At 34.6% G+C, this 19510-nt stretch overlaps 1 protein-coding gene across 1 annotated transcript; it reads right to left on the bottom strand.

Moving 5' to 3' along the window:
* Nucleotides 1–216: 216 nt before the first annotated feature.
* LOC147792331 (uncharacterized) lies at nt 217–882 on the bottom strand. Its single transcript, XM_087124449.1, has one exon. The coding sequence runs from the start codon at nt 880–882 to the stop codon at nt 217–219; it is 666 nt and encodes a 221-aa protein (XP_086980575.1).
* Nucleotides 883–19510: the final 18628 nt, after the last annotated feature.

Here is a 19510-nt window from a genome sequence, read left to right as displayed (position 1 = left end):
AAATATCAGCGAATCTCTCTCCCTCTCTCCTTTTACTTCCGCTAATTTTTCCTTCGAAGAAACCTTCGGCCAATTTTTCGTCGACATTGTCCTCCGAATTGCCAGAGTCAACATCCATCTACCCCTGTTATCACAACCACCATGGAAGCTGCGAAATCCTCCTCTTCCACGACTTCTACCTCTACCTGCTAAATGAATATTTTCTCTTTCGTTGTTTTAGTTGTTGGTTGTCTCCTTCACTTGTAGTGCCTTTTCTTCGTTCCTTTCTGATGACCTATTGATTCTTGCCTCATGAGCCTGAAGCGAGCCCATCAGTTCATCAACGGAGAGTATGGATAGATCCTTAGCTTCTTCTATGGCAGTCACCACATGGTCAAACTTTGGAGTCAAGGTTCGCAACACCTTTGCAACAATTGTTTCGTCTGAAATTTTCTCTCCATTGGTACGCATTTGACTGACTATTGCTATTGATCTTGACAAAAAATAAGCAATTGATTTGCCATTCGTCATGAGTAGAGTTTCAAAATCACATCTTAGAGATTGCAATTTCACTGTCATGACCTTTGAATCTCCTAGAAACTCCTTCGGTAGAATTGACCATGCCTGCTTTGATGTGGTTGCTGCTGCAATTCGTGAAAAGATAGTCTCATGAACTGCTTGCTCAATAGTGAATAGAGCCTTGACATCATTCTTCTTGGTTTCTCTTAGTCTCTCCTTTTCTTCAATTGTGGGTTCTAATAGATCAACAAACCCGTGCTCCACCAAGTCCCATAGCTCCTGCGATCTGAGCAAAGTCTTCATCTTAATGCTCCTCCACTCATATTTCTCACCATTAAAGATTGGTAACAACGGTGTAGAGGAAGAAAAACCAGCTATTGCCATTTTTGTTTTGTGAAAGAAAATAATCACTCACCCTCGTGTTGAATGAACTTGGCTCAGATACAAAAATTGTTGGAAAAAAGGATAGTGAAAGAGATAGGAATAGATAAAATAGATGAAAGCTGCAATGCTTTATTATTGTCTACTGACTCGATGCTTAGAGGGTTACACAATTCTAGTATTTTTAGCTTATACACTAGACCAGAAATAGTAAATCATGTAAATCTAGATAAATTCAAATCTACTAACAATCTCCTAAAATCTCCTGATATCTTCGTAGTTTGAATATTTGAATCATATCTCAACTACTTTCAATCATATCTTCATTTTGAATACTTTGAATCATATCTCAACATCACCTTCATATCATATCACAATATATATACATCCATCATTCACATATCGTATCATAATCATATCATATTGTAAGCACTTCGTGGTCTTATCATTCCCTAACTTATCATAGCCTTAACATTCTTATACCTATCATAGTCATTTCATTACGTGAACGTACCCTAACGCTATCATTCTATCAATCTATCATAATCTCATCACTTTCTACCCATATCCTAACCATATTCTTTTATCAATCTCTCATTTTCAAAGCACTTCGAGACCTAACCTAACCTTAACGTTTTGCGAACACATCTTACTTCTATCATTACATTACGTTTAGTGCATCCTTCTCGTATCATATCTCAAACATATCATTGAACACATCACACCGTAAATATTATCATACAATTCACATATTATAACATAACATAAACATAATATAAGCATGTCGATTAACACATATCAGTATATATAAGACGTGCAGAACCATAAGCACGTGTCAACATCAAATATAACCATGCCAATAGTACGACCACTTACCTGGTTAGCTTAAGCTGTGGTCACAAATATATCCTTAATGAAAGTTTGATTTTGTCCTTTGAAATCCAAATCAACCTATGTGAGACCATGCATTAGTTTCAAGTTTGAACTCTATAAAATTATCTCTAGTTTACATTGGTCAATTGTTAAAAGTCTTAAAATGTTATATATCTATAATTATATTTTTTTTTTGTTACTGTGGTATAAAAAGAATAGATAAAGTTATTTCAAGTTATTTTGTGCTTTCTTGCTCTTGTATTTACTTTTCTCTCTATATTTAGTTTATGTTTTTTAATGCCTGAACCTCCTTTTTTTTTTTATCTGTATTTAGTGTGCTGCCATTTAATTTTGTTCTCATGTATTCCAAATTTCTAGTGGAATCATGTTTCCAAATCTAAACTATTGTAGTAATTGAATGAAGACCTAACTATAATTGACTGTGATTTCAAAAAATGATATAGGATAAAAGAAAATGAAGATTTAATGTATACCTTGTTGATAAGATCTATCTTCACGTAAATCTCCGTTGAATCTCAATTGGGTAAAGGTTTCCTCAAGTAAATCTGACCATCGTCATTTTTCTATTTCTTTTTGCAGTAACGGTGACTTTTTGGTGTAAGGACGTATTGAGGAGAGATAATTGTGGGAAGGGATTTTCTGTTTCTTTTTGCAGTAACGGTGCCTTTGTGGCGTAAGGATGTGTTGAGGAGAGATAATTGTGGGAAGGAAAGCTATGCTAAAAATGATATGATACGAAGAAAAATTGGAATAGGTTGTCTTACATGATAATGAAAAAAAATGTTGGGATCTCATGCATCATTGTGTGTTCATGCATCAGGGAATAGCCTTCTTTTACGATGGTACAGACGCGTACACTACGAGGCAGAAAAATGACCATTATGTTTATCATAATGATACGACGGTCGCTACGCCTAACGAGTGTCCGACATCAACAACTTCGGAGAATGTCGCCGGACCATGAAAGGGGCCCAGGAGGTGTGCGAACCGACTGGTGGGTTCATACTCGCATGTGTGAACCGTTTGTATAATAGTAAATACACATCCAATTAACTCGTTGAGTATTGCCACATAAGAATAGAGACTGATACAATAGGTCCTACACATGATTACATGTGTTTGTATCTAACCCCAATAATGGAGTCACTTACTGAGTATATGGTCACTTACAATATTCTTGGTTGAAAAGAAGCATATGGTGGTTATATTGGAAATTTATGTCATATGGGTACAAATTAAGTTAAAAAGTCATTGAATAAGAGATTAGAAATTTGAACTTTCCACTCTTTTTTTTTTAACAAAAAAATAATAATAATAAAAAGAACAACCAAGACTATATGTGAAGTTGTATAAACCATTAAGCAGGAAAGAATTCTTGACTTTTGAACTATTAAACTTGATATGAACCCAGAGACATCATTCATACAATATACTTCAATGAAGATGTGAAGAAAATGTTGTCAAAATTATCAAAAGAGGTTGTCATTCATGTCACATTCAAGAGGAATGAAGTTTGATCGTTATAAATTTTGGGTGGGTTACAATTTAGAGTAATTTAGAGTTATTGTATTTTAAGACATTTTATTTACTTTAGGTTACATTTACATAATGGCCATTCGGATTACCTTGTTGATCGAATATCTCAAGGCAAGAACACTTGATTGAGATTCGAATCACTCCACAAGCAAGATCGATCATGTCTAGCTTGAATGACTCTTGTTGATCAAATATCTCAAACACTTGTTTGAGATTCGAATCACTCTACAAGCAAGATTGATCATGTCGAGCTTGAATGATTCTACATGCAATCTAAACTACATAGAATTGCAAAGAAACTTAGCCATTGGCTAAAGAAAAGCACAAATGCTTGTTTTACTATATTTTCCAGTCTACCTTACAAATACAACATACATGGCTTTATATAGCCTCAAAATTAAACTATTAAAGGCATTCCAAAAGTTGTAACATTCATACTTAATAGCCATAATTAGCCATTATGTAAATTACTAAAGTAAATAAAATTTCTTAAAATACAATAACTTTAAATTACTCTAAATTGTAAACCACCCAAAATTTATAACCATCAAACTTCATTCCTCTTCAATGTGACATGAATTGCAACCTCTTTTGATAATTTTGACAACATTTTCTCCACATCTTCATTAAAGTATATTGTATGAATGATGTCTCTTGGTTCATATCAAAACTTCTAAGCCAACTATAATGACTTTTTTTCATATGGTATAGTATACTTTCAATGGTTGAACCTTTTTTTTTATTTAAAAAAACTATTATGTGGTCGTTGAAAATTTTATATTATAATGACTTTTTAAATCGTCATCGAAGTTGAATATCGATAATAACTTTTTATATTATACTTTCATGTGGTATATTATATAAATTTAGATATATATATATATATATATATATATAAAAGATGGTGTCGTTGAAAATTTGGCATCATGCAACACCCTCATTTACCTAAATCATTGGACTTCTACTTGCAATAGACCATTAGAGGTTCTCCTTCCTTATAATTAAGAATAGTCAAGGTGATCAACACATAGAAGCAATTAAACAACAAATCACCTTCCTTATAAGATTGGAGAGATAAACAAGTGAAGACATTAAAAGTTGATGCAAAAGTAAACAACAAATCACATAGAGACAATTTATAGCATTCATTTTTTATGTGTTTAGAATCTGTAACGACCTCAGATTCTTATTTAACGTAAAGTCACTATTGTATATATATCATAAACATTTTATGGGAAAATACTTCATTCAAAACTTTATCAAAAAAATTTGTGGTGGACTTACATGTTTTCTATAAGGTCTTTAAAATAAAATACAAAAAATTGAAATAACATAAAGTAAAACGGCCCTAGACTAACCTATATGCTACAAAATTAAATGCATACTAACTTATACTAATGTATAGTCTACGAAATTAAAATTTTGCAAACTCCCCTATGCATGTGTCATGATTTTCTGAGTTGCAATTCCACCGTCAACCGTACAAGGGAGCCTTGCCTTTACCTGAAAAAATAAGAGTAGCACACGACTTGAGTATTTTGATAAATACTTAGTAAGTGGCCCGCTATTGGGGTTAGATTTGCACATACAATCATGAGTGGGACCTTTCATATTAGTCTATGTTTCTTAGGCAACTATCCTAAGTCGGTTAATTTGATGTGTATTTAATGTTCTACTCATGATCTACACGTACGAGCACAAATCCACCCGTCGGTTCGCACACCTCTTGGGCCTCTTTCTTGTCAGGCGAGCATTATCTTGGAGCTGTTGATGTTGGACACCCGTTAGGAATAGCGACCTTCATAGCATTATAACAAATATAATGATCATTTCCTTGTCTTGTAGTGTACACATTCGTATCATTGTAAAAGATGAAGGGGTATCCCCCGGTGCATGAACGCACAATGATACATGAGGTCCCAACATTTTTTATTTCATCATGCTGTACAACAACACCTCTAGCGTTTTTCTTTATATAATATCATTCTATCACAACTTTCCATGCATATATTTGGGTTGTGCATTATGTCAATTGATCACATTGCTTGTCAATCATATCATATCATATATCTCTTCATGTCAAACATATGTCATATCGTAAACTTACCATGTCTTCTTACGTATCATATAACATCGTATCACATCACAAAATAACATCATCATACAATGTAGTCGCAACATCATAAAAATAAAGCATAAATGATTTCTGTTAAGCAATTTCTGCATAATTTTTGCTCTACTCTTTTTATACAGCAATTTCCTTATCTCTCTACTGTGTATCAGCTGTTTCTTGGGAGTAACTATTGTTGTTTTCCTTAATTTCACCTCTCCTACGGAGTATTCTTTTCTTTGAGTGTTGGCTTCTTGAGAACCATATGTCATTTGATTTTGTGGACCAAAACCTAGAGGGTAAGTTGCTTTAGGTGACATTTGTTGATTGTATGAACCTTGTCTCTTCCATGAGAAGTTTTGATAGTTTTTCCACCCTGAATTATAAGTATTTGAGAATAGATTATTTTTCTAGATGCCTGGATTAGATTGATTCTCCACATAAAAAATTTATGTTGGATTACTTGGACGTTAATCAAAACTGTGTTCTTCTCCACAATATACACAATATTCAGTTATTGTTTGGGTCATTACAACATCAGCTTGGACAGGTGCTTTATTCATGGAACCTTGTCCCAACGCTAGATTTTGTAGAATATTAGTCATTGAAGCTAATTAAACATTGATAGAGAACAAAGCATCAACTTCAAGTACTCCTCAAGTCTTATTTCCTTGATTGCTTCTCACATCAGCCAATTGACAATTGTTAATTAAGCGTTGATTGCCAATTGCTCCCCATGAATACCCTCATCATCATACTGTGCGCGTCTGCAATCATCATCATTAATGGAAAAGTATCCTGATCTATATGAACACACAAAATGCATGAGGTCCCTATAGTTTTCATGTTTAAATAATCTTTAAGATACAACCCTATACACTGTTCACACATTACTCTAAGTTACATGCATGCATTGACCGTCATATATTCATCATCATTAACGTTAACTAGAGTTGTGTCTTTGAAAAATTGCCGTCATAATGCATCGTGGCATTTAATACATGCACAACATCTTAAAGACTGTTTTCCTTTTTTACTCACCCAAAAAAAATCTTGATGGTGGAGAGATCTTGGGGAGGGAGTTGTGATGGTGGAGGGAGGGTGAGCATTTAACTTTTTTTTTTTTTCATTCTTATTTACTTATTTATTATTATTATTATTATCATTTTTATTTATTTATTTATTTATTATTACTGTTGTTACGCCATATTCTTCTAAAATAAACTTTCGTTCTCGAAAGTGCTTTAATCTCGGAATAACTCGAGTTCTTGTTCTAAGAGTTTTTTTTGTTAAGTCTTGAAGCACAACTAAGAAAAAATCTTAACAAGTATGCCATAATCCATATGATTCATAAACATTCCAGGATCTTGAAAAAAAATTTAGAATTTTCATAAGGGACTTTTGGTCATTTACCACCACAAATCTTGGTTTAATTCATAAGGGACTTTTGGTCATTTACCACCACAAATCTTGGTTTAATTCAACATATTACACTGGCCTTCTAACTTTGTGTAATCCCTTTATACCATGACATAAGGGTCCTCATCAAATTTTCATGCAATTTAGATATCACTTTGGTCATAGGTCCATTAGGTCCCTTTATACCCTAAACATGCATACTATACATTATAACACTTATAACATATTTGGAATGCAGGAAACATGCTTAGCCTATGGTGGGATTTTAAATCTATATGACATACTTTATGCATATACATTTTCTATTTAATTAAAACATACATTCATAATGCATAATTAATTAAACACGCTAAAGTGGATTGGTTTTGGCATTTTAAAACAAGCAATTAACTAAATTATTACATTAATAATTAAAAAGAACTTGAACCGGACCCCAAAGGCAGAAAAAACACCCGAACCGCCTCTTCCATCTTCTTCTTCGGTTCAGCTTGCTATCTCTCCCATTTTCGATCAATTACAACCTAAAATTGACTCTAATGACTCCATAAAAATTACAGACCTTTCTTCATTCATTAAAGCCCATACACATTAGGCTTATTACAATAATTGTATCAAATGGAAGCATACAAAAAATGCCAAAACCAAAACCATCCACTTTAGCAACCACAAAATTTCATTCATGAACGGGTACCCACCATGATCAAATTAATGTAAATAAAGTACCTAAAACTTGCACTGATACCACTTGATGGTGTTAATATAACACATGCGGAAGCAATTTGGATCTTAGGCACTTTTAGAACATCAATTATAGTAAATTAGCTAGCATGTTCAAAAGCATTAAAACTCAATAAGTTTGAATACTAACCTTTTGTCTCTCAAGTTTCTTCACGAACCGGTTTCGAACCACCACTAGTGTCTTCTCCACTATTCTCCGGCCATAGAACGGGATTGTGGAATCTGGTGAGTGACTAAACTTGGGAGGGATTTAGTATATATGAAGAGGGAGTTTGTGAGAGGTTTTTCCGAAAGGAAGACCTTCCATGTACCATGATCACTCTATTTATAGAGTCATATTTGCATGTTCATGCAAATTTGAGATCACCAAATTTTGACACTCAAAATTCCACTAAAATGTTTGGGACTACGTGGCAAGCATGCAAGTCTGAGTTCACCAAATTTTGACACTCAAAATTTCACTAAGATTTGTGGGTTTATTTGACAAGCATGCAAGTTTGGTTAAACCAAATCTTGACACCTCAAAATTCCACTAACTCAAACATGGATGTTTCCATTAAATGAAGTCAACATTTTGACTTTGTTCATTTTGATTCAACAATTAATTTGAATAATTAATTTTAAATTAAAGTAATATTAAATGATTAATTAAACTATTTAATTAATATTTAATATTAATTCAAATGCCAATCCCAATCAATTCCGACGCATATTTGATTAACATATTTAAATATTATTTAAATATCTCAGATTCTCTCTTTTTGTTTAATTCGTAAATAAAAGAAAAATGCGGTTAAATATATCGTATATATGTAGCGCATATTCCCTAATTTGAATTCGAACACTTTGAACTCACTCGTCACACTGTTCTATGATTTAGTCCGATATGAGCTAGCAGAGGGACCTAATGGACCTATAGATCATGGGCTCCAACCATCCAAGATTAACCGGTTAAACTCATTAACCTTGTTAACCAACATTCATTAACTACTAGGACACTCCACCATAGCCTAGTAGTTGCACTCCCATCAGTGTAGATATATTTCTGTCCATTTGATATAACCATGATTAGTAAGTCGATCCTTCACAGGTTGTTCGTAACTAGAGTTGGGTCAATTTACCGTTTTACCCCTGAAGTTACTTCTTGTTCCTTATGTCTCACTGATCCTCTAATGAACAATTGGTTTGTGGTCCAACTAGTAAACCGAATCCCTCTCAGGCCAATGAGAGGGTGGGGCCCCGTGTTCAAGACCTGGAGTCAGTGCTTAAGGGAACTACCTCTTTTCTATCCCTAAAAGTGGGTAGGAGTGAATTTCATCTTGCACCCCACGTCCCCAGCCACTCTCACCCATGCAAATCTAAGAATAATTCCGAATAAACAGGAATTCATGGTTAGCTCAGGATTAAAATCGAGTTACCTAGGTTATTGAATGAAAAGGAAATAAGTCTCAATAGTAAACGGTATTATAAAGTGAGAGTGACTTTCTTCATGGTCCAATCTTATGCAATGCTCATTGCATAGGACGCCCCCACTCACACGTCTACGCAAGTACAATTCAGTGATCACATTGTTTATATCATATACAAAAGTTGGCCGCATCCATAGTGTCCCCAGGATATGGTACTCAGCTTATCCCTGTACTATAGATCATTTTGACTATATACTTGAACTTGATCCACTCTTATGTCTCTACATATAGTTCAAGTATTTATACTATAGTCAGAGTGTTCTTAGTTTATTGGATTTAGATTAATAACTTTACAATTGTAAAGTTCACTTTGTTAATTGTAAAGTTCACTTTATTCAATAACAATCTTTACTGAATAAACAACAATAATAACTTTATTGAAAATAGAATATGTTTTTTGTTTACAAACTATGAGTTTTAGGACATAAAACTCAACAGGAAGTCCTCGGAAGGTTCAAGAGGAAGATGTCAAAGAACTTCAAGATGAGCGATCTCGGCGTACTCAGCTACTACCTCGGCATCAAAGTGCAACAGAGTACTACCGACATCACCATCTGCCAAAGTGCGTACGCGAAGAAGCTGCTGGACACAACTAGGCTTGCGGACAGTAACCCTACAAGGACGCCCATGGAGGCCCGACTCCAGCTAAGAAAGGCCGGCACTATGACGCCACCAATTACCGCAGCATTGTCGGGAGCCTGCGCTATTTGGTAAACACACGCCCTGACCTTGCTTACTCAGTTGGATATGTGAGTAGATTCATGGAAGCACCTTGGGAGGAGCATCTTGTGGCTGTCAAGCGCATCCTGCGCTATGTGGCTGGGGTGTGAGATACCACGCAGGAAAAGGAAAGACGAAGCTTGAGCTAGTCGGCTATAGTGATAGTGACATGACCGATGACGTTGATGATCGTAAGAGCACCAGTGGGATGATTTACGTCCTCTCAGGCGGCACGATCTGCTGTCAATCAACAAAACAAAAGATAGTTGCTTTGTTTCCTTGCGAAGCAGAATACATCGCCGCTTCGACGGCGGCAACATAGGGGATCTGGCTTGCGCGACTGATGGAAGAACTCATCGGAAGAGAAAGTGATCCACCAATGCTATACGTGGACAACAAAGCTACGAGTTCTGCACGACCGAAGCAAGCACATAGAAATCAGATTTCACTACATCCGAGAATGTGCAGATCGAGGGCTCATAAAAATTGATTTCATCCGAACAAAGTACCACTCACTTTGGCTATATTTATGTATATATAAGAGATAGAATCCAATTAGGTTTGGTAAAAAAGGGTGAACTATCTTCTAGTAGAAAATGAAGTCTCGAAGCATATTCTGTTCAATCGTGTTGGTTGCCTTGGCATCGAACAATATGATGAACTTTTGTTTTGCAGAATCTAAGTTACAATTACCGTTCTCCCGATGGAAAGTGACTATTTTAAATGGGATGACTGCTTCAACTCTAATTGTTCATTGCAAGTCAGCAAATGACGATATGGGCGAGCACGTACTCCGCACTGGAGATAATTACAATTGGAGTTTTAAAGAAAATTTTTGGACTTCTACATTGTTTTGGTGCCATTTTAGCAGCAAATATGGACAAGTTGATGGAAATGTTTTTTGGCCAGTAAAAGGGAATTGGTTTAATGGTCAATGTGATGATAATAATTGCACTTGGGCAGGTCGAGAGGAAGGTATTTACTTGTATTTTGGATCTCTCAATATATTCCGGTTAATGTATCATTGGAAATGATGCAGTTTTACTTTCATTCAATTTCAATAAATAATTTTATGAATAAAAATGCTCGTTATCTTTTTTGAGGTTAAAGGTTCAATTCTAATCAAATTTGATTTTCAAACTATTTAGTTGGAATAGGATATATAATTTAATTTGCATTGGGTTAGGGTTAAATTTTTAACCGAGTTTATGTCATGATTTTTACTCCAAAAATCTATTAGAATTGGTGTAGGTAGCCCAAAGAGAAGAAGTATTACTAATTTCTTGATTTTTTTATCGTCAAACGTGTTATACCATCAAATTTATCATATGTTTAGTACATCATCAGAACACGTGTCATAACATTCACATATCATCTCATAGCCACGTTGTATCACACGCATATCATGGACTTATCATCTTGTAAACATATCATAGTCATATTGTTTTGTAAACACGTCAGTCATATCGTTTCATAAACATAACCTAGTCATATTATTTCACAGACATATCGTGGTCATCTCATTTCATAAACATATCATAGTGGTATCATTTTATAAAAATATTCTTGTCATATCATTTGGTAAGTATATCGTAGTCATCTCGATTTGTAAACATGTCTTAGTGTAATAGCCAAAAAATAAAGGAGTAAGTAAACAAATAAAAATTATTATTCCCTTTTAAAAATAATAATAATAATATTAAATTAATAAATAAAAAAATAAAAACGATTCTTTCCCCTTCTCTCCTAACTATCCTCCATTTTTCCAATTTATATCTTTTTCCTTATCCAATAATTTAGATTTTTTTTATTGAGTTCAAATCACTCCGAATAAATAAGATTTTAAATCAATTTAGTTTTTTTTTCTTATCCAATTATTTAGATTAGAATCGATAACATTTTAGTTAAGAGTTTGAATAAATCACAATCTAACCTCAATAGTCCAACAATATTAAAAAAATTGGCCTTGAATATATTAAACCAGAATTAAAATAAAATAAGAAAATACAGTCCAACAATACTTGTCTTAACTAAAATTAGATAGAAAATAAGAAAATATAGAAAGAAAATAAAATTTTGGAAAGAAAATCAATTAGCAAAATTGGCCAACAATATTTGTTGGATTAAAAAGTAAATATTTAATGAAAATATTATTATATATATATATATATATATATATATATATATATCCAATACTCTAATCATAAAGTGTACAATGTTCACGTCACAAGTCTTAACATATGGACCATTCTAAAATTTAGAAAATTGAAATTGAAATTGATGTCACGGTTTATATAGGTTGACTTGGATACAAAAGACAAAATTGAACTTTCTTAAAGATAAATCAGTGACACCAGCCTAAGCTAATCAGGTAAGTGGCCTTGCTATCGGCATGGTTCTATTTGATGTTGACACGTGCCCCGTTGTTCTACACGTGTCATATATATTGATATGTGTGAATTGTCTGTGGATCGATATGCTTCTTATATGTTATGTATATGTTATGTATATGTTATGTATATGTTATAATATGTGAATTGTATGATAATAATTACGGTACGACGTGTTCAATAATATGTTTGAGATAAGGATACGAGAAGGGTGCACAAAACAAAATGTAACGATAGGAGTAAGATACGTTCATGAAAAGTTAAGGTTAGGTTACATACTGGAGTGCTATTGATAGGAGAGATTGATGAAAGAATACGGTTAGGTTATGGGTAGAAAGGGATAGGTTTGTGAAAGATTGATAGAACAATAACGTTACGATATGTTCCTGTGATGATATGACTAAGGTATGTTCGCGTAACAATATGACTGTGATAGGTATAAGAACGTTAAAGTTATGATAAGTTAGGGAACAATATGACCACGAAGTATTTATGATATGACATGTTTATGATACGATATATTGTGATGTGATAGGTTATGTTTAGATTGTTTTGTGACCATTGAGGTAATTATTGTATGAATTGCACGTTATGAAATGACATGTTAAAAGCATAGAGCATTATGTTATGTTTTCTAAATTGTACATATACAGCATGTTATAAATGACATGATATCACGATAAATGAAAAAATATAACCCCGTTAGAATTATGCATGATATGAGAATTGAAAAATGAGAAAAGATATGATATGAATGTAAAACGGGGTTATATTTAATAATGTTGAAAATGGAAAAATATTGGGCATTATGTGTGCTCGTGCATTGGGGGATACCCCTATTTCATCACGATGGGTATGGTACGATCAATATATTTTACAAAATCCTGCCGGAAGGGGTACGATCCTTATGTTTTACATAATGCTTCCGGTACGGTACGATCATTATGTTTTAGGCTAACACTTGATTTTAAGTAATCCGTTAAGACTAGAGTCTCCAAGTTTTGGTTGATCGTGGTTTGTTCCATTGGCCATGTTATTTGTGGGATTTGCTGTTGCTCTCTTGTCTAATACAACTTTTTCAGCTATGCTATTTGAGGTGGAACCTATGGTCCATGTGCTAAGACATTTGAGGGTTTGCCGAAAATGAAACTTTCATCCTCAAAAGTGTCTTAATATTGAAATTACTCCGGTACTTCTCCTTAATCTCTTCCCTCTATTTCTACATAGTTTCTTTCGTTTCTTAGTCTGGTAAAGATCATTTTCCTTGTACATGTTTTTTTTTCCTTTCTTCATGAGCATCACGAATAATCTTTAATGATAATTTTTTACTAAAAAATTTTGTGCCACCTCGCTGGTTTCTCATGAGAAAGTTGCCATAGACCATCATTTTTTTTTAGGAAATCTGACATGAGTTCTTTGCATATATCAGTTTTATGATATTAACCTTCTCATTTCCAATTATTATACATATTTTCTTTTCCTTTTTGTCTTAATTTGTTACCCTTAAAATGTTAAAACCTAAAATATTACTTAATTTTGAAAGGGTTTTGAGTAGAGTGTGTTTTGAAATTAATTGGGTTTGAGTGAATTTGTTTATTGATGGAGTTGAACAAAATCTAAATCCAGACAAATAAATGTCAAACGAACGGAAAAAGAAGTTTCATTCATTGGTCACGGACCAACATATGCACAAAGCAGTCGCATGCGCAAAGTTGGTATGAATCTCAATTTGGGTCAGACGCATAGGGTGCGGGTTACGATTTGAGTCGGACACAGGCAGTCGAGTTTGAAATTCATAACTTGTATCTCCACTAGATGGCTGACGCTCTACCTTTCTTTTTTCGCAAACCGTGATCCAAAAGTATGACGCATGTTTGTTGTCAATTCAATCATTTTTTTTAAGATTACAATTAGTTTTTTTTATTTTTTCTAATTTCTTTGAAGTGTCCTATTGTTTCCTAGAAAATTTTAAGAAACTAAAATGGTACAATTATAATTATTAAAGAAAGATGCAATTATGCTCAAAGTTTGAAAAAAAATATTTTTTTTTTAAGGTAATTAGGAATATGCAAAAACTAAAACTTCCATCTCCTTTGATATGAACCAAGAGACATCAATCATAAAATATGCTTTAATGGAGAAGGAAGCTTCCTGTTATAAATTTTGGGTGGATTACAATTGGATTACAATTTAGAGTAATTTAAGGTTATTGTATTTCATTAATGTATTTTAAGACTTTTATTTACTTTAGGTTACAATTACATCATTATTAATTATGGCTACTAAGTATGAATGTTACCACTCTTGGAATTTGAAGGCTATATGTTGTATTTATAAGTTAGATTTGGAAAATATATAAAAGGAGTATTGGTGCTTTCTTTACCCAATGGCTAAGTTTATTTGCAATTCTATGTAGTTTAGGTTGCATGTAGAATCATTCAAGCTCGATATGATCAATCTTACTTGTGGAGTGATTCGAATCTCAAACAAATGTTCTTCCATTGAGATATTTGTTCAACAAGAATCATTCAAGCTAGACATGATCCATCTTGCTTGTGGAGTGATTCGAATTTCAAACGATGTTCTTGCCTTGAGATATTCGATCAACAAGGTAATCCGAATCTTACTCTCCTTGTAGTGACTTCCACATATCATAACATCTCTAGACCCAGCATTTTTCGATTACCTACTTCCTCTCAAAATGTTGGGGTCTCACACCTAGCGCCCATATAATCCCACAAATCGTGTCATCTAAATGGTCACCTGATAATTAATAAGTGAACTCTATGGGCACAAGTGAGTATCCTAACTGCTAGTAAAATCAATTCTCATGCACATAACCTAAAACGTATTATTCAATTTCAACTATATTCTCAATGCCTCCGGGAGGCTCTTCCAAAATCAAGAAGTAAATTGAACATCCCTATTTGACACAACGGAGACTAGTACGCCATGTAATCATACGACTTCCTTTAGATATATCTATGCCAACCTACCAACTGAATAGGTTGGCTTTCCAGATATGAAATGTGTCGATTTGGTCAACCGTATACCATGCCCCATAATACCGTAAATCCTTTTCTTATTTCAGGTAATTTGGTAACGAAATTCATGGGTACATTTTCCCATTTTCATTGAGGCACATTTAGAAGTAGTAGCAATCCAGGAGGCTTCTGCCTTAATGCCTAGACTTATTGAAACGTTAGGCACTTACTCATGTATTTTGCAATATTTAGTCATGTATTTTGCAATATTTTATTCATCCCAGGCAACCATTAGCATGTCTTCGAATCCTGATACATCTTTGTAGCTCCGGGAGGATTCTTATATGTTTTCTCATGGGCTTCATATTGAAATTCCCTTTTGTTCACATTGTCATTAGGGACGCACATACGGTTTTGCTACCCCAAGTCTCTGCTCATTCAGACTCTTGTTGGCGGATAACCTTAGCAAATAAAGGATCTTTTCTCTAAGCTATGGTGACTTTCTACTTTAGAGTTGAATGGATTATCATCTGAAATTAGTTGTTTCACAAACTAACTTCTAAAAGTGTTTGAGAAAATTAAGAAAGTTTAGGTCGCCTAAGCATATTCTTTTTAATAGTGTTGGTTGCTTTGACATCAAACAATAGGATGAGGTTTTCTTTTACAGAATCTAAGCAACAATTATGGTTCAGCAAATGGAAAGTGACAATTTTAAATGAGATGCTACTTCAACTCTAATGGTTCATTGCAAGTCAGAAGATGACAATCTGGGCGAACACGTACTCTGCACCGGAGATAATTATAATTGGAGTTTTTAAAAAAAAATTTGGATTTCTACATTTGTCTTGGTGCCATTTTAGCAGCAAACATGGGCGAGTTAGTAGAGATGTTTTTTTGACCCGAAAGAGGGAGTTGGTTTCAAGATCAATGTATTCATCATAACTGCACTTGGGCAGGTCGAGACTAGGGTATTTACTTGTATTTTGTATCTCTCAAAGCCTTCAAGTTAATGTATCATTGGAAATGATGCACTCCGACTTTCATTCATTTTCAATAAATAATTTTATGAATAAAAATGCTCCTTATCTTTTTTTGAGGTTAAAGTTTCAATTCTAATCAAATTTTCTTTTTAAAATTTTAAAAAATCAACCGTGTCTTCAAACTAATTAGTTCGAATAGGATAGCCCTGACGTCGAAGTACAATCACGGATGTGTCGATAGAAACTTTTTGATAATGCTATGTATATGACGGCGGTAAAAGACACACATGCCAATGGTTCCAACATGACCCAATAAACATGAAGAAATCTAAGCAAATGGGTCAAAGTTTGGACAAACTTTGACATGAACTTGGAGACAAATTCTAGGAAGAGCGAACTTTTGGTTTGTGATCTTTTCAACCTCTAATGAGTCAAAGAGATGGACTCTAGAAAGGATGAACTTTGAGTATCTAACTCTTCAAAGCTCAAAAAGTGTCCGAAAGAACTAACTTGTACACAAGCATCGAGACAAGCTCTAGAAAGGACAAACTTTGGGTTCCAAACTCACCAAAGTACTAACGGGTCAAAATTCGAATGAAACGGGCTCTTCAAACCATGAAGTTTAGGTTTCTAAGCCTAACAGGTCTAAGTTTTGACGAACTTTGGACCAAACATCAAGATAGTGTGATGGAAGGACGAACTTTGGGCTTTCAATTCTCTGAAGCTCTAGGTTGGGAGAACTTTGGTCCAAACATCAAGACAAACTCGGGAGAAAATGAACTTTTCGCTCCCGGCACGATAGAGCACTAACAAGTTCATATTTCGACGAATTTCGACACAAATGTCATGAAAAACTCTCTGAAGACTTACTAGGCCCAAGGTTTTGGCGAACCCTGAAGGCAACATACTTAGGGTCTCTAGCTCTCCAAAGCATCGACAGGTCCAAGTTTGGACGAACTTTGGCACAACTTCAAGATGAACTCTAAGAAGGGCAAACTTTGAGTTTATGGTCCTCTAAACCTCTAATGGGTCAAAGTTTGGTCCAAACGCTGAGACAAACTTTAAAAGGAATGAACTTTCGGTTAACTCACCAAAGCTCAACAAGGGTTAGAAAGGACGAAATTTAGGCGAATCACTGTCCGAACTCTAGAAAGGATTAAACATGTACACAAGCATCGAGACACGCTCTGGAAAGGATGAACTTTGGGTTCCTAACTCTAAAAAATTCTAATAGGTCAAATTCTTGACGAAACAGACTCTTCAAACCACGAAGTTCAGGTTTCTAAGCCGAACGATGTTACATAAAAGCTATGATTTTTCCTTATTTAGGTTATTCACACGTTTCCTTCAACATCGTTCATTGTTTATTTTAGTTTTTAGATATCTGAATTAACGCTCCCTATATAATGGAAGAGCGTATTTTATGCTGGTCATTTGAGCCGACGCAAGATTTGTGCCACTACTGCTAATTTTAGGATATGATGGTTATTTAAATATGTCCAACGGAATGAAAATAACAATTCATCGTGTCTTCAGCACATACTTTCTCTCTCTGTTAATCATCCGTTATTTTCTTTTTCTTCCAACAAATTTCCTTAAGCCGTTTTTATTCCGTCGACGATTTCCTCGCGATTGTCAGAAGTCAACAAGTGGTATTAGAGTTTGGTTAATCCACCAGTGGTATATCTGGTAGAGGAGCCGACTTTATCAAAAGTCAAGTTGAATAACTCAAGTGGTTAGAGCGTCGACCTAATAACACACAAGTCTCAGGTTCACGTAGAAGAAAATGCAAAGCATGTAAATACACACTTTATGGGGACCATCTCAAGCAGGCTTGCTCACTCCTCTATGCGATCGTCGAGTGCCCCAGCTTCTCCATCACTGCCACTAAAAGGCCCGACGTCGCGTAGACGAACGAGTATCTGGGGTTTCAAGACCCACAAAAAAAAAAGACTTACAAAGGACAATCTTCTGGTTTCAAGACCCACCACAGACTTATAGGTCCCAGTTTTTGGTGAAATTTGAAGGCAGTGATCTGATCTTTGGGTCTCTAGCCCTCTAAAGCTCCGACACGTTTTGAAAAAATAAACTTTTGAACAATAGAGCTCTTACAAGTCCATGTTTCAACGAACTTTGTGACTTACAAAGGACAATCTTCTGGTTTCAAGACCCACCACAGACTTATAGGTCCCAGTTTTTGGTGAAATTTGAAGGCAGTGATCTGATCTTTGGGTCTCTAGCCCTCTAAAGCTCCGACACGTTTTGAAAAAATAAACTTTTGAACAATAGAGCTCTTACAAGTCCATGTTTCAACGAACTTTAGCACAAATATCGAGACAAACTCTACAAAGGATGAACTTCTTATTTCAAAACCATCCAAAGACATACCAAGCCTCAGGATTTGGGGAACTCTAAAGGCAGCAAACTTTAGGTCTCTAGCCCTCCATTTCAAAACCATCCAAAGACATACCAAGCCTCAGGTTTTGGGGAACTCTAAAGGCAGCAAACTTTAGGTCTCTAGCCCTCCAAAGCTTTGACGGGTCCAAGATTGGACGAACTTTAGCATGAAATTCGAGAGGAACTCTGGAAGAGCAAAGCTCTCTCCCTTCAAGTACCCTCAAGTTGTTCTTCCGCTTCAAGTACCCTCAAGTTGTTCTTCCACTTCAAGTTCCCTCAAGTTGTTCTTCCACTTCAGTTATTTGTTTCGACATATTTCAATCGTGGACAATTGAGGATTATATTGACATGGCTAAGTTAGGGCATGACTCTAATATCATGTTAGATGAACACGACTCTCCCCAATGGTATGATATTATCCACTTTGAGAATAAGCTCTTATGGCTTTGCTTTGATATTCCCCAAAAGGCCTCGTACCAATGGAGATAATATTCTTTGATTATAAACCCATGATAATTCCCTAAATTGATGTATCTTTGAAAAAGATGGAATCCATGTTTCATTTGCTTTATCCCATCAATCCCAATCTAGGAATAAAAATACTCATTTGTTTTAGGGTCAAAGGTTCATCTCTTTCATATATATTGAAATAAAAAGTATGACAGTGATACTGGCATCAAAATCCACACGTTATAAAGAACTCTCCTCCTTCAAAATGTCTCCTTTTCTGACTTAATAGTTTTAAGTGATACATTCCTTCCATTGTTAAAGTATAATCACAATAACATATAAGGTAACTCTCTATCGAAGCTCTCTCATGAATGTGTCGGTAGAGACCTTCGTTGATGCAATGCTTGCCATGTCAACAAAAGCTATGTATGTTGATGCCAATAACATGGTGCTACCAAATGTGATGAATTGGCATACAACACCTCTCACTAGACATATTAAGTTGCTACAAAAAGTAGAGTTTTTTTTTTTATCATTCTTATAC

Source organism: Cucurbita pepo, chromosome 6 (genome assembly GCF_057944985.1).
Source record: "Cucurbita pepo subsp. pepo isolate OVF chromosome 6, ASM5794498v1, whole genome shotgun sequence".
In the NCBI taxonomy this organism is placed as follows: Eukaryota; Viridiplantae; Streptophyta; class Magnoliopsida; order Cucurbitales; family Cucurbitaceae; genus Cucurbita; species Cucurbita pepo.
Note: the sequence above shows the minus strand (reverse complement) of the source record. Positions and strands in the feature narration are given on the sequence as shown.

Excerpts from the sequence above, each read along its gene's own strand:
- LOC147792331 (XM_087124449.1), bottom strand. The coding sequence starts at position 882 with ATGGCAATAGCTGGTTTTTCTTCCTCTACACCGTTGTTACCAATCTTT.